The 17,028-nt window shown below is 38.4% G+C and overlaps 1 protein-coding gene across 3 annotated transcripts in view; it reads right to left on the bottom strand.

The window, feature by feature from the left end:
* The window catches only part of SPOCK1 (SPARC (osteonectin), cwcv and kazal like domains proteoglycan 1), an 809,827-nt gene that overhangs the window by 520,371 nt on the left and 272,428 nt on the right, over window positions 1-17,028 (bottom strand). For 2 of the 3 annotated variants that reach the window (XM_043984938.1, XM_043984939.1), the window contains exon 3: window positions 794-802. The exons of the other annotated variant lie outside the window; for it this stretch is intronic. In XM_043984938.1, coding sequence (XP_043840873.1) covers window positions 794-802 — 9 coding nt within the window. The remainder of the gene's footprint in view (window positions 1-793; window positions 803-17,028) is intronic. 3 annotated transcript variants of the gene reach the window in all.

Below are 17,028 nucleotides of genomic sequence, written 5' to 3'. Positions count from 1 at the left end.
ATATTATGTATATGTATATATAAAATGTATGTATGCCTATAAATAAATACCAATGGATCTATGCATGCATGTGTTGTTTCAATGTATATTTGTTTATAAATACCTAGGTATATATGGTGGCATGATATAATATCGGTGCTGGGATTTTTTAAAAATGAGCTAAAATATTAACCCTTTCCTTCACTAGCTATGTGAATTCAAACAAGTCATTTAAACCTCTTCCAGCCTGAGTTTCTTCTTCCTTCAGATGACAGGGTTGGACCACTAACATCCCTTTAAACCCTAACATTCTATGATTCTAGGTTTATATCTTAAGATATTCAGCTTATTTCATTTTAATATATATCTACATATACACATACATAAATGAGTCTATAAATACATGTAAGCATACAGATATCCACTTGCTAAAAATATAGAAATTCTTTGATAAATGAGCCTGACATTTAGTTTAAGTCCTGGAGGCTATAGACAAAATGATTTAGAAAATAACAATGTTCTTGACCCTGCTCTTTCAGTAAATAATCTACCAGTAAAACTCAGATAATAACTGACAATCATACTTGTACTATAACTAATGAGAAAACATAAACCATTAAATGGACTGTTTCTATGCATTTGATAAATTACATCGCCTGTATAGACCAATGAAAAACAAATGTGTGCAGTTATGGCTCAGTGAGCTAAAACAAATATTTACCACTGAGGTTTAGGATGTAGGATGAAATTTACATTTTATCTGGCAAATATTATGATGCTATGTCTAAGTACAGTTTAAAAGTCAGGAACCTACCTCAACTTCCTGAATACGAAAGCATTATAAATGAGAAAAATAAAAGAATGACATCAAACAATATAGAAAAATGTAAACATTTTACATAATTTCATCAAAATTTCAAATGTACAATGAGGTAAATAAGGTCAAAACCCCTATTTTTTCTCCTTAGATCACCCCCTTTATATCATTTAGATAAGATTATATCTGTTATCCTCTAGCCCAGTGCAAAGTGAAAGTTAACATTTGAGCCATTGCATGTGAAAAAACATTGTGACATAAAGAATAAAGGTACAATTACATTTGTGAGTCTAAAAAGCACTCCAGGAAATAACATCAAAATTCAGAATAATGTAATGACCAGTCTTGATTGGACTGGAGATAAGGACTGATGAAACATATGTTCATATTTTCTCTAGAAACACATTTTCTATTCATAGAGAGGTGGTGGACAATGCATGCAGAATGTTGTATATATAGTTGGCCATGTTTGATGTATCAATTCATTTTGCATAACCATATCTATTGCCAGGGATGGTGCAATGATTACATTTTATTATTATATTTTATTATAAGGGAGGTTAGTCACAGAAATATATATATGTGTGTATATGTATATGTATGTGCATATGTATATATACACACATATGTTTTCAAACATTTTTAAAGAAAAGAAAACCCTTCCCAGATTTAAACATAAGAATATGTAGAAAAGAGCCACTACCTCCATATAGCATTCCCCTAATTTTTCTGTTGAAAAATGATTGCTACCTTCTCTAAACCCCTATACTACCATAAGCACCTTGAAGCAAGTTGTTTACATCTATATTTTATCTTCCTTTCTAGACTATAACCTCCATGAGGTCAGGAATGTATCTTACTCATCTTTCTATCCACTGCTGTGCCCCTCCCTCACCTCAAAAATATACAGAGTCATGGTGCATAGGGAATACTCAACATATATTTCACTTAAATTTGATTATGTAGGATTAGATGCTGGAGAAAATACTGCAAAAGGAGAACATACTGTCAGCACCCTCAAGGAGGCTTGAGGACAATCTAATGGAATAAATGCCAGCTCCCTGAGGATAGGACACTATCTTCTATCTAAGTTTTCTATCCCACTAGTACCTAGGCACCAGGCCCATGGCTCATAACAGATGTTCAATATACACTTCAGTTCTATTGAACTGTATAAATGCTGTGGGAACAGTTTGGAAAGGAAGAGAATATGAGAAAAAACAGTAAACTAGTTGGGAATGAGCGTGGTATTTGTGAACACTGAGAAGACCTGCCTAATTAACTAGAATAGGAGGAAATAAGTTCATATGGGATTTAGTAAGAGGAGCTTGGGGGTTATTTGTTTTTATTGTATTGTTAATTGGACCTGAATAACATGCTCCCTAAATGAAAATATAACTTGGGGCAAATATCAAAATAAATCTACAAAATTTGAACTATTGATATTTTTAATAGAAAATAATAACAATAATACACATAGGACTTTATTTCTATTGTCTAATCCAACTGTAGGTTCCATTCTACTTTTACTAGGTTCTTAGAGATAAGAGACACTGTCTAATATTATTTGCTCCTATAAAGAAACTATTTTCATCCTTCCTCATCTTTTCCTACTCCAATCTATCTTCCACATAGCTTACAAAGTGATTTTCCTCAAGTGTAGATTTGAATATGTCATCCTCTACTCAATAAAATCTTCTCTTTGACACTTAAAGTTCTTCACAACTGGGTTCCTTCCTTTTTTTCCATTTTACTTACACATTACTCCCCTCCACTCACTCTATGGTGTAGCCATCTGGCCTAGCTGCTATTCTTCACACAATTTTGTCTTTTCACTGGACTAGACTCCATACTTAATGTTTTCTCTTCTCACTCCCACCTCTTTCAAAGCTCAGCTCAAATGCCATTTACTCCCTGAAGCCCTTCTGATCCTCCCTCCCCCCACCCCAGATGCTTGTACCTTCCCCTCCAAGGTTATCTTTTATTTGGTTTATATTAGGGATTATATACAACCATATGTGTACTTGTCTCCTTGAGGTCAGGAACTCATTCCCTTTTATCTTTGTTACTTCAACACTTAGCCCAGTGTCTGACACAAAGTAAGTACTTAATAAATGGTTGTTAATGGATTGATTGATTCATTGATTCATCAATCTTCTAGTATCTTTGCAAGACAAAGCAATAATAGCAGTCAATTCTCTAGTCCTTATTACATTTCACTGACTCACTGAGGGAAAAGCTAGACAGCAAATCTTCCATACTTGCTCCTCTTGCAATGAATCAACTTAGGTGGCACACAAGCACTGACTCCCTTCTCTCCATTTCTTTCCCCTCACACTTATATTCTTCAGTCCTATGCTTGTCATGGAATCATAGGTTCTTGGAGTTGCAAAGGGCACTAGTGAAACCACTTTCCCACCCCAAAACACAAATGCCTTTCTACAACACTCCTTGAAAAGTGGTTAGTCTTCATCAAAGAGTAATTAAGTAGAGGTAAAGGAGAACATTATAGACATAGGGTGCAACCTGCACAAAGGTAGAAAATGTGGAATGTATGGTGGAGTGAGGGGTGGGGAGAGAAAGGTGGGAAGGCAAAAGTCCTATTTGGCTGGAATGTAGAATATGAGCAATGCTGTAGCATTAGATAAATTGAGAAAAGGTGGGTAGGTACAAGATTGTGAAAGACCTTTCCTAGTTCTTTCAGGTAATCTCCATATGGCATGAGTTCAAGTACCATTCAGGTCGCCTTCATCTGAATGTCTCCTAGCTTATCAAAAATATCCCTTATAAAAGGCAATACCAAGAACTGACCACAGTCTTCTAGATGTAGTCTAAACAGGGCAGAAGATATTGAGATTTATCTTGGATAGTGATCTATTCCTACGACAATTTTTGTTTTTTGTTTGGGTTTTGCTGCTTTTTTTTTTTCCGCCATGTCTCATGTTAAATTAAATCCCCCATGAAACTGGCTTAAACAGCGCTTTTACTTAATTCACATAAACATTATTGTTATTGGGGTGCCTCAATTGATCCAATTCTTCCTGACAGCTTTAGTGGTCAACTACTGCTATTGCCAAGACTTAACCCAAAGACACTTCAGAGCTAAGAGAATCCAACTTTGAAGTACAAAGTTAGTTATTTATATACTGACTGAATTTAAGGAAGTTTCTTAGATCTGTTCCCCAGAGTAAGAGAATGTATTTCCATGCCTACAGTCTATAATGAACTCATCTCATAAAAACATAAATACGTTGTGACAACCCACACTTGCAGCCAGTCATATAAGAGTGCTGTGAAAATCATGTGTGCCTTCATCTCATGTTTAAATGAAATGATAAAAGGGATCTGTTTCTCTAGCACCACAATGGACCAAAGGGCACAGCCAATGGGGCTGTTGTAGAAATTAAAGTGTCTAATACTCATGTTCCTGAGGTTAATTTCAAAGTATACCCATGGGTAGGTGCAACACTATAGCATTTAACCAATTAATACTGCTTATTGGTGGACATGCCCTGCCGTACACCCTCAAGGTATTTAATAGATTGGCCACTCTTGTATTTGGCCTGTTTTTTCTCAATCAACCAGTGATTTTTGAGCTACATGTTAAACATTGTTCTAGGTACAAAAAAATCAAAGACAACTTTGGACATGATGATTTTGCAGCATCATCAGGAGGCAATATATGATAATGAAACATTTCTCCCCCCTCTATGCAAGCCAATGGGTCCTTCAAGAGGCCACCCTCCGGAATGGACTCTCACTGCTTCTCCTAGTTCAGTACAGGGATACTCCTGGGTACTTGGTCCCTCATACCTCAGGGCAATTCATGAAGAGGGAAACAGGGCAACAATGGGGGTGGGGGCATGATGTTGTATATTCAATAAGTGAATAAGCATTTATTGAATATCAGGCACTGTACTAAGCACTAGGAATACAAATAGAAGCAAAAAGGAAGGTAATGTCTACCCTCAAGGAGCATATGTTCTAATGGAGGAAGACAATAGATAAAAAGGAGCTGAAAATCAGGAAGTAGGAGGGAAGATACCCATATGGGGACATGGTAGTGAGGCCCAGAGAGTCAGGAAAGGAGTGAAAGATGGCTAACCCAAGTCCTCAAAATGGAGATTCCAGGAGAAATTCACCAATGGAAGAATGGGGGCATAAGAGGAAAGGGATAATCCAGGGTGACAAAGCCTCAGAAATGGAGGGAACTTCTAGAGTGAAAATCCAGCTGGAACAAGGTAGTCAATTGTGAAGGGTTAGAAGCAGAACTGGCAAAGAAATGAATATGCACGGAGGAGGTAGGGTTTGTTCAAATGTGTCCAACTGCTTTCCCACCTCTTATGTCACAGGAAGGGAGATGCCACAGATTGGCTACTAAAGAGCTTACTGTGCCATAAGGCACAGAAGTGTCCAGATATGGAAGATTCTGAAATAGGAAAAATGTGGGAATACCATACAATCAGAATAAACAGAGACAACCTGATATACACACATCATATGGGTCTCAAAGAGGTCACAAAAAGTCCAGATTTAACAAAACCCACCTACATGGAACAAATAGGGAAGAATATCAGGGAAAAAAAATAAGAAAATTAAGTAGTGGACTGTTTGATTCCAATATCAAGAGCCAGAACAGTTCATGGGAGAGGAAAGATTACTTCATATGAGGGTGATTCAAAACGTTTTCACTGAAGAAGAATGTGAACTATGATTTGAATTGGCCAATCAGAGATAGGAGGAAAAAGAAGAAACACCATGAGCCAAGTGACAGCAGTTTGAAACATACAATATGAGTGTGGTAATAAATTAGAAAGACTGCTAAAAATAAAATTCAAGTTTAACTCTTGCTTCTCATTAGATTGTAACCTCCTTGAAGGCAGGCACTGTCTTTTGCCTCTTTTTGTGCTTAGAAGTGCTTAGAAGAATGCCTAGCACATACGAGGTGCTTAATATATGTTTATTGACTCATTGAATGAATAATTCCAAAACTAGAAGGTGCTGAGCTGAGTCACATTGCTAATCCTCACATGCCATGAAAACTTTGTCATCTCTCCCCAAGTAGCCAAGCTAAGCTTTCAGTTTATGGTCCAAGAGTGATGCTTTGTAAATTCATCTCTTGATATTTAAGTCTCTCTTAGGATTTTGATCAGATCTCTGTTTTACACTTAAACACATTCTGCTCTGGTTATGTATAGGCATGTTCATTTCCCCTTCTTGCTACAAGTTTCATGTATAAAGACATTTACTCATGTTGTTTTCCCTTCAGATCCTAGGGAAGGGCCTTGCACATGGTGGATGCTTACAGAATGGTTGCCCTAAGTGCATACATTGAATTCTATTCAAAGGACACATAATTTCAATGAAATAAAACTACAAATAAATATTAAATTGGGCACTTCTTAATCCTAGGATCATAGATTTCAAGCTATAACAGACCTAGGTGACCATTCGGTCCACTCCCACTTAATTTTACAGATGAGAAAACTAAGGTCAAAAAAAGGATAATTAAGTTGCCTAAGGTCACAAAAGTAATGTGACAGAGCTAGGATTTGAACCCAGATCCTATGGCTCCAACCTCCTGTATTCTTTCCAATGTCCCATGTCACCTTCTAAGTAGCCAGAGTCTTTCATGACCCTAATGCATGTATAGTATAAAAAGCCCAAATTCAGAGACTGCTGACCTAGGTTCTAATCCTTGCTCTGCAAGAACTGTGCCCTGAGGCAACTCAACCTCTTTGAGACTCAATTTTATTACTTATACAAAGGAGAAAATGTTATATCTTTAGCTACTTTACCGAGTTGTAAGGATCAAATATGATAAAAGAACTTAAAGAGTTTTATGAACTATAAAGTAACCTGTCAAGGGTAACAATAACAAGAGGAAGATCAAGGTAAGCATTTGTTGTCAGTGACGTTCAATCTTGGTTGGAATCCTGACTCACGCACATTCTATGACCTTGGGGGAAATCCCTTCATCATCCTGGTCCTCAGTTTCCCCAATCTCTATACTTCTAGCTCTAAATCTATGAATTTATGATTCTATGGCAATAACGATGGCTGAAAAGAACTAGGGACTTATTTCAGCATCTACAGGTACAGAAGGAATCTCTGGGTGAGAAGATACCCATCGAGTCCAATCAGAACCTGAACAACAATTCACTTGACAACTTCTCTGACAAGTGAGTCTCTAGTCTTTTCTTGGAAAATCTCCAAAAGGAGGGAAAACCACCACCTCCCAAAGCAGCTCATTCCATTTTTGGAGGAGAAAAAGAAAATGGCAAATACATCCTTCTACTGGCAGCTTAAGAAACATAATAAAGATAGTAGGCTTTATTGCCATCTTTCTCAACTACTCCTTAGAAGGGAAGAGGCTAAACTTTGTAGGGTTGGGAGGCAAAGGATCAGCCATGTACCTAATAAAAATTTTCATATGAAGTCTGCAGTTTTCTATCATTGATTTCTGCTCCGAGTAATGAAACAATGATCACTTGGGCATTTCCTTTGGAGGAGTTGATGCTAAACATAGGATAGGACCAGGTTAACTCTCTACCAGGATAGCTGTAATTAGACTATATAACATTTGTATAGGACTTTAAGGTTTGCAAAGTGCTTAGAATGTACAGCTTCAATAATCCTTACCCAAACCCTGAGAAGTAAGTACTATAGTTATTATCTCCTTTACAAATTGACCTATACTCTTTCTACCTTTTTTGTTTTTCTTTTTTTGAGGTTTTTACCCTTTTGCTCTGATTCTTCTTTCACAGCATGACTAATGCAGGAATATGATCAATGTGATTGTACATGAATAGCATATATCGGATTGATTTCTGTCTTAGGGAAGGGGGAGAGAGGGGAGGGAGGGAGGAAAATTAGAAACTAGAAATCTTATAAAAACAAATGTTGAAAACTATCTCTATATGTAACTAAAAAATAATAAAATCTTTAATGATAAAAAAATCCTATCATGCTCAAGCCACATAGTAGTATCATTAAGCATTTCTAAATTACCTACTATCATCACTACTATTGGATCTGAGACCGGACTGGTGAGAGGAAAACATGTCAGGAGGTCATGGTTTTAGATCCTGCTCTACTACTAAGAGGCAATTTCATTCTGAGCAAATTTCTTCTTTGTGCTTGGATTCCATTTCTTCTTATGCAGAATGAGGTTCATAAGATCATCAATAAGAGGTCATCTATTCCAGTCCCCTAATTTTACAGAAGAGAACACATAGGCACCGGATTAATTTAATTTGCCCCAGGTCCCACAAGTATTATCTAGTTCTAAGGTGAATTCTGGCTGTGACATTCTGTGTTTCTCGGATTTCTGAACCCTGGTCTGAATGACATGCCTCAGTCTATTTCTACCTCCTGCATTCAAGTATTTCCCTAGTAGGTATTTCAGCCACTCTTTGGAGATAATACCAGTAATATGAGTTGCAGTCTGATTATTTCCTATGGAGTAGCAGTGCAGGTGTGATTCTATCAATTCCCATTCCTTCCTTTCATAAGGAGAGCAATCCAGTCTATTGTGAAGTCAAGGCCAGGATGCTCCCTAATTCCCTTAGATTCCATCTACAAATGAGCTCTCAGGTCTCCTCAAAGAAATAGCCTCCTTTTGTTATGGGAAAAGAAGGCTCCAATCAGCTGCTGTTTATCTTCCTTGCTCTTTGCTCTCAGATTCCTCTATTTCCCAGGGGATTTATCACAAATAAGCTTTGAATTGGCTTTTAATAATTCTTTAAATATTGAGTCCTCTGACATCTCTTTCCTTCTTTTATCTTTGGAAATTAAGCTCCTTGAGGGAAGGAACTGTGTAATTTGTATGTTCTGCTCTTAACACCAGGACTTCTACTAGATGATGATATTAATATCATGAGACTAGTGAGTGATGATATTTTGCTCTTGGCTTTTTAAGGATTTCATTCTTAATAAGGTAGGGGGAGGAATAAAGAATTATAGCTCATGGTTCAATTCTTTTAAAATACCCTCAGGGTAAAATTATCAGAAGAGATCATTTGCATGGTAATGAAGTATACATTGATAAGGATGATATTTATTTCTTTTTGGGTATTGCAGGGCAGGCTAAAACAACATATACTATTATTCTTATACATTTTTTCATTTATTATGTGGTGAATAACAGGAGTATTAATAACAATCAGTCCCTTCTAGCTTTAAAATCCTATGATTCTAACTATGCAAAATAATAAATCAAACATGGCTGAAAGCAGTTATAAATAAACCAGGAGCAATTTTCTCAGAGGCTGGAGAGCCTAGACCTTGCCATGAGGAACAAAGGGCAGTCCAATGCTATACACTGATTTTACTTTGATATATTTTGCTTCTAAATTTTCAAGATCTAATAAGACAGATAAAAAGTAGTTACATCCTAGATCTTAAAACTTCCTGTTCCCCTGAATAACTAACGATGAGGAAATCAATGTTGTTGAAGGTAACCTAAATGCGTGTAACATTATGTCTAGAGCTATGGGATATAAGAAAAAAAATCTCACAGGGAAATGGCCAAAAAGATATTAGAGAATTGTAGGTCCAGAACTAGGAGAAGGTCCAGCACTTAATCTAGTGCATCACATTCATTTGTAATGGTGAGAAAACTAAAGCTCAGAGATGAGAAATGGCTTGTCCAAGTTCACAAGGATAGAATTAGAATTCAAATTCAGTTCCTTTGAATTGAAATCCAGTGAACCATGGAAAGAAAAGACATGACATAAATCTCCTCTTTAGTCCCTGGCTTTCTACCCCAACACCCCTTCAGGAGGTTGTTCTATCTGCCATGCTAGGTTATAAACACTTTTCAAAAACTGCATAGTCCCCTTCCTTAAGAAAAAAGTATGTTTGTAGATAAGTATATGGCTATATAAGCGGGTGGCATTGTGGTAAGAGTGATGACCTTGGGAGTCACAGGACCCAAGTTTCAAATCCCAGCTCTTATCATTTACTATCTGTGCAAACTTGGGCAATCTACTTCCTCTCACTGAGCCTCAGTTTCCTCATCTGTATAAATAAGTGAGTTCAAGTAGACAAACCACTTGAAGTCCCTTGCAACTTCAGCCTAGGATCTTTTTTTTGGTGAGGCAATGGGGGTTAAGTGAGTTGCCCAGGGTCACACAGCTAGTAAGTGTCAAGTGTCTGAGGCCAGATTTGAACTCAGGTCCTCCTGAATCCAGGGCCAGTGCTTTATCCACTGCACCACCTTGCTGCACCAGGATCTTTTGATAACATGTAGCCATTCTACCTTCTGTGTGGGTTGGGATGTCTCCTAGATGAAGGACAAATAAAGGAAGCAGAAAGATAACAGCATCACCAACTAAGATACAGAGAGAACAGTGATATGAATATAAATAATCACCATCAGAGAGGCAGTATTCTGTAGTGAATAATCAGCATTAGAGTCAGAAAGCCCTGGATTCAAGTACTGTCTCTGAAACAGGTTGGCTATGTGACTCTCTCAGTGTTCCAGGCAAGGTTCAAAGACTAGGTTACAGAACAGTTAGGTGCCAATCTGAATTGGATGAAGTTTTCTCATGGAGAAATTCCTTATACTGGTGAATTCATAGGATCAGAAAAGAATCATTTCATCAGCACCAGGAAAATAAACACTCCATAAGAGGCATTATGGTACAGTTGTTTAAAGCTGGTATGGACCCAACACCCTTTCTCTATTCCTTAGGATTGTCTTGAACACCCATCCTGTACTGCTAATGGCAGGTTGGAGATTAACAGAAGGGCAGCTATTGCTATAACTCACTCTCTTGGGGTGCTAGGGATAATATTGCTAGGGGGAATACACTCCTACAACTATATACTATATCCTCTGAGTACTGAGTAGTGTACATCCCATTTAGTAAAGCTGCCAATATGAACTCCATTAACTCTCTTTGTTTTAACACTGAAAATATCTTCCTTTATTACAACATATCAAAAATATGAGCTCTAGTAAACAAGGCAATATACTTTCTAGTACAACTGTGCAACACTATATTACATAGAATATTTTGCATATAGGCAGGTTCTCAAAGGGGAATCCTCAAGCCTTGTGAACTATACTGACTGGTGAGAGTCCACAGGAGGCTACAACACTATGGGACATGTATGCCTTTGGGATAGAGAGCCAATGAGGAGAATAGGATGCTACCAATCCTGGTACCACTCTGATTTTTAATTCCTCAGCTGTGGTGTCCAACCTGAAAGAGTGTGGGAGAAGGGGAAACTAGGGGGTTCATCAACTTTCTCCACTTTCCCAGTGATCTTTAAAAATGGGCAGGATGGCATCATCTTCTGGAACTTCCTCAAACACTAACCCACAGTCAAATTCATCACTCATTTTCTTAAAGTAATATCTGTAGTTGTCCTTCTTAGTTAGGAACTCTGGATTGACCCAGGGTGAGCATGTTCCCTTTAACCTAGGGTCCTGTGAAGGATTGGTTCTCTGCAGTAGTAAACTACTATGATGGTATTACATGGTAGGGGACTGTTAATCTCTGGCTTCTTCTGTAGCTTTGCCTCAGGCCTTGAAGAGGTCCATGTCAGAGTCTGGTACAACATTCAGCATTGGCATATAAATTGATCTGACAGAAGAGTGACCACGCTGGATAATCTCTGCTTGGGAGGCAATTTCTAGTTCTTTTCTCTTCTTCTAGGTACCTTTGGGATTCCTCTAGCTGAGTAAGGGGATCTGGGGTGGGTTAGGTGGCATTACTGGGCCTCGGATGAAAAGGTGAGATGGCTAGACAACATTCCAGAGCTTGGTGATAACACAAGGATACACAGCACCAGTGTGTTCAATGGAAAGTGGTCTGAAACTATCAGAGCCCAGCTGCTTTTTAATCCCTGAAGAACTGTGGTTCATTTTTTATGCCTGTTGATTTCCTTTGCTGCTCCTATTATCCACTGCATGATTTTCTGGTTCTTCTCCACATCTTCTAGAAACCCAGGCATTTCATAGTTGGGACCAGCATTTTCCCTGAATCATACTTCTTTGAATTTCTTTTTGAGAGCATATTGGTTTTGCCACTGTAATCCAACTCATCCATGAGATTTGAAGATAGCTGGATGCTTTCTTTGTAGTGTTGAGAGTTGATCACATAATTATGTGATTCTACATTCCAAACAAAGTTGTTTTGAATCCTCTGAGTGGCTTCAGCCTCAATCTCATCTTTTGGTTTTATCACACTATGGTGATATACACATTTGTAATGGTATAAATTAGCTGCATCTAATTTCATTCCTGATTTTGTACTGTGCTTGCTATGCCCAGGAAGTCCTGTACAAATGTCTCTGGAATCTTATAACCATTATCTGAGGAGTTTGCCTTTGGGGAATGGTGGCCAGTTCCTGGGGACTGACAAGTTGGTATTTTCACAACCCTTTGTGCATGCTCATCAAGGATGCTCTCAGGATTTTCCTTGTAGACATCTTGGATCTCAATGCAGCCTATTTCTGAACAATGGGGAGCAATATATTACATCATCTGCATGGAAGACAGCTTGTGAATAACTACTGAACTGCCAGAAGAGGTGTTTGCATTCTCACCTTTTTCCTCATCTCAGACACGTTTTAGACACTCCTCTAATTTCTCCTGTTTCTTTTGTCCACTTGATGTTCTCCAAGTGGTTTACAAGTTCTACTCCAAACTTCTGTGGTTTCCTTAGGCATTTGGTAAGTGCAAGGAATATGAGGTAGTGGTACCCATCCATTGGCTTTGATACTTTTTTATATCTTCCTTCAATCTTGCTTTGTGGTTCTATAAGGTGGTACTTCATCTTTTTTTTTTTATCCATTGGAATTGTTGTACACATTTCCCCATAAATACTCCATGAAAGCTATGCCTAATGTACTAAAGGACTTTTACACTGCTATCAGTAAGGAACATTGTGTTACTATCACTGGACATACTCTGATGTTCTGATGAACTAGGGAATAACCAGAATTGACATAGCAAGGGTTGGCAGGTTCCTTCCATGAACTATGATGGAATTCTCTGCTTTCACTGACTGTATCTATTTGATGAGGCCCCCTGAGGTATTGTTTCCATTAGCAGCTTCTGAGTTAGCCTGCTAGATGGAGCCCAATCTCTGGTATCATCTTCTGTGTCTTAGTCATGCTTCCATTCCTCATCCTTATCCAAAGTGGGCAAATTAAAAAAAAAAAGTGGGCAGATATTCAGGTTTACCTTTCCCTGTCCCTGACCAGAGCTCTGATCACTAAAGATTTTAGGGTTTTCCAAACCCTTCCTTATATATTCCAAATAAATATCTGATTTAAGGAACAAGAGGTAGATGTTATCCTCCATCATGGACTGGATCTGGTCAAATGTGGCAGGATCAATATGTTGCTTCATGTTGCCGTCTTTCATGAAACCATTTGTAACTGGTTCAGTCGGATGAGATATGATCCCATTATTATCTTTTTTTTTTTGAGATATTTTATTTTTTCCATTACATGTAAAGATAGTTCTCAACTTTTGTTTATACATGCTTTACAATTTCAGATTTTTCTCCCTCCCTCCCTTCCCTCCCCCCTCCCCTAGACAGCAGGTAATCTGATATAGGTTATATCTATATATCTCTATACATATAGATATTGATATATATACACACACATATATATACACATAATAACATTAATCCTATTTCTGCATTAATCCTGTTACAAGAGAAAGAATCAGAGCAGTGATGCAAAACCTCAAAATAGAAAAAAAAAAACAACAGCACCCAAAACAAAAGAAATAATATTGTTCAATCAGCATCTATACTCCACAGTTCTTTCTTTCTTTTTTTTTTTCTTGGATTTGGAGATCCTTTTCTACCATGAGTTCCCTGGAACTCTTCTGTACCATTGCATTGGTGAGAAGAATATAGTCCATCACAGTAGGTCAACACTCAATGTTGATGATACTGTGTACAATGTTCTTCTGGTTCTGCTCATCTCACTCATCATCAGCTCACGTAAGACCCTCCAGGTTTCTCTGAACTCTTCCTGCTCATCATTTCTTACAGCACAATAGTATTCCATTGTATTCATATACCACAACTTGTCCAGCCATTCCACAATTGATGGGCACCCCCTCAACTTCCAATTCCTTGCTACCACGTAAAGAGCAGCTATAAATATTTTTGTACATGTGGGTCCCTTTCCCCCTTCCATGATTCCATTATTATCTTTTGCCAACTGAAGTCCCTTCCTCTTTGGAGGTACAGGACTCCAGTTTCCTAAAGCCACTGCAGGCAAACTGGAAACCCAGCAAATCTGCAGTCTTCTTGGTTCATGCAAGTTCTAAACAGATTTTTTCCATCCTGATCATTCAGCAAAGAATGGAATGGCTCACCCCATTTCAAATGTGGGTGTGTAGGTTAAGTACTTCCTTCAGGCTCATAGCCCACATGCAGATCTGATCTCTTTGAGGTAGCTGTGGAAGTTTCACTTTAAATCTTATCATCTTTCACAAAATAGAAGCTGTGGCTTACCAGCCTAAGATCTGTGGAACCAGGAAACCAGAGAGGTCCTCAGTGCATCTTCAGTAAAACTCCGTCCAAGGTCCAAGGGAAAACCCTGTTCTTGGATGTTCATTTTAGAGGTCTGGGTTCAACAATGACAGCAGCACCTTAATCTCAGTACACCCCTATGTGAATAAATCTATTCCATGAGGCAGATCCAGGTCCCAGAGCTCAGTGGGAGGGCAGTCGAGCCCATGTGGCTAAGAGGAGGCCTGGCACCGGAACAGGGTAGGAGAGTAGTGGGATGAGGTGCAAAGCCAGGGCCCACCTATTTTCTGGCCTTGCTTCTGCTGCTTCCTCTCCCCTTTCCAGGCCTAGGCCTTTTTAACTCCTAACCAAACCATTTGCTAAACAAAATGCAAAGTCAGCATAAATAACATAAACTTCCACCTGCAAAGTGGTGACATAATTCTACCAATGAACATTGTGTGTGTGTGTGTGTGTGTGTGTTGGGGGGGTGGTAGGTGGAGCAGGAGAGCAGGAGGGAAGGATGGCCAAAGAGAATATAACAAGATATAAGGAACCCATGTGCCTGAGGCAATTCACAACTTTGGTGTATAAGAGATGGCATAGCAATCACTCCCTGCTACTCTACTCAGGATGATCCTCTTCTGGACCTTGTTGCTCTCCTGCTGGCTGGGTAGAGCTACTTCTCAATGGGCTGTTCATTCAGGCTACCCCTCTTCTGGGGTGTGTTAGCAAAAGTAGAAACCCTAAGTCTAGAATGTACAGATCCTTATTAGTTTGTGTCTGAAGAATTGCTTCTGCTCATGCAATAGGTGGGCATGAAGGGAAAAGGAAAGACAAGGTAAAGCCTTTCCTGCTTCAGCAATTTCTTACAAGCAACAAAGTCAAAGACTTTCCTTCCTTTGGTCAGTTCTTTCAAAGATCAGGTGTCTTTTCCCAGACCTAACCAGAGGTCTCTTCTGAGGTCAGTTCTCAATTCTTACTCATCTCTGAGCATATTCTCAGCTATTCTACTGGTCCAAAGTAGCATGTTTTTAGTGAGATGATGTGCTTTTATCTCATGGTGATAAACCAAAATTCTCATTTCTTCTAACTAAGCCATAATGAGGCAGTGTATATTTCTTCCATACTCACCAAACATTTCTAGAGATTAGAATTTCATAGCAATTAATTGCAAAATTCCCATGCCAGTCTTATGCAGATTATAGGATGAAAAACAGAACATTTTAACCATCTTTTTTTGTTTGTTTGTTTTTTTAGTGAGGCAATTGGGGTTAAGTGACTTGCCCAGGGTCACACAGCTAGTAAGTGTTAAGTGTCTGAGGCTGGATTTGAACTCAGGTACTCCTGACTCCAGGGCCGGTGCTCTAACCACTGCGCCACCTAGCTGCCCCTTTAACCATCTTTTTCCTGAGTGTGTGTCCTTTCTTGGTGGAGTGCTTTTTCAGGCATTCTCCCACTACTTCCTTGGTTTCTTCTATTTTCCTTTGACAAAATTGTCCACAACTAAAAGGGTACCCATTTTAATAGAAAGACTGCTAGACTTGGATTCCTATCTCAGGTTTCTATATCAGCTTTGACACTTACTAGGTGTATGACTATAAGAAGAAAAAATACTTAATCTTTAGGAATCTTAATTTCCTCACCAATAAAAAAGGGACAACAGTATTTCTATTGCCTACCTCATGGAGCATTTGTGAAGAAGGCTTGCCAGCTTTCAAATGCTTTGTAAAGGTGAGCTTTTAATTCTTCAAAGATATTGACTACTCACCCAATACCAAGAAAATTGGCTGATTTCATGGGAGGAAAAAAGAAAACAAGCACCAGTCACTGTTTTGACAAGCATTGCAATTGTTTGAAACTGTTCTCTACTCAGTCAATTTGATGGTATTGCATATGCACAATAATTAGTTACTGTTACCAGGTCCCTCAAAAAAGTAGGTAAAAGGAAGGTAGGCATCAACTTCATCTTAAGAATAGTAAACTGCGGGGCAGCTAGGTGGCACAGTGGATAAAGCACTGGCCCTGAATTCAGGAGGACCTGAGTTCAAATCCAGCCTCAGATACTTGACACTTACTAGCTGTGTGACCCTGGGCAAGTCACTTATCCCCAACTGCCTCACCAAAAAAAGGAAACTGTGACACAAAGAGGTTCAGTGACTTGTATAGAGCCTAAGTAATGTGGGACCATTAAAAGAACTCAACTTAGATTGCAAAAAAACATGACTTCAAATTCAGATCTGTCACTCATGACCTATGTGACCTAAGTATAAATTACTAACTTCTGTGGGATTCACTTCCATCATATGTAAAATTAGGTGTTTGGACTATATGACCTTTAAAATACCTTTTGGTTCTAGAGGTACTAGAAGTAGTATGCCACTAAAAATTTAAATATAATTTGCTCAGATTCAGAGCATTTCATCTCTGAGAAATTTCTTTATATCCAAACTGAGAGGAAGCATAAAGGGCATTTAAGGGTAGAAAAACTGTGTCCACTTGTGGGTATCATCTTTTATGAATGGCATTGGCAAGAAAGAGAATATCCAAAGAAAGTGAATGAGGATGGAGCAGAAACTAGAGATTATGGCAGGTAATGATAAGTTGAAGGAAATAAGGAAATGATTAGTCCATAGAAGAGGGGACTTGGAAGGGGAACATGGCAGCTGAGTCCAAGTATTTGAAGTACTGCCATGTAGAAAAAAGAACATATTTGATCTGCTTGGCCTCAGAAGGCAGAAA

This window comes from Dromiciops gliroides, chromosome 2, assembly GCF_019393635.1.
Source record: "Dromiciops gliroides isolate mDroGli1 chromosome 2, mDroGli1.pri, whole genome shotgun sequence".
Taxonomy (NCBI): domain Eukaryota; kingdom Metazoa; phylum Chordata; class Mammalia; order Microbiotheria; family Microbiotheriidae; genus Dromiciops; species Dromiciops gliroides.
This window is presented reverse-complemented; position numbering and strand designations above follow the sequence as displayed.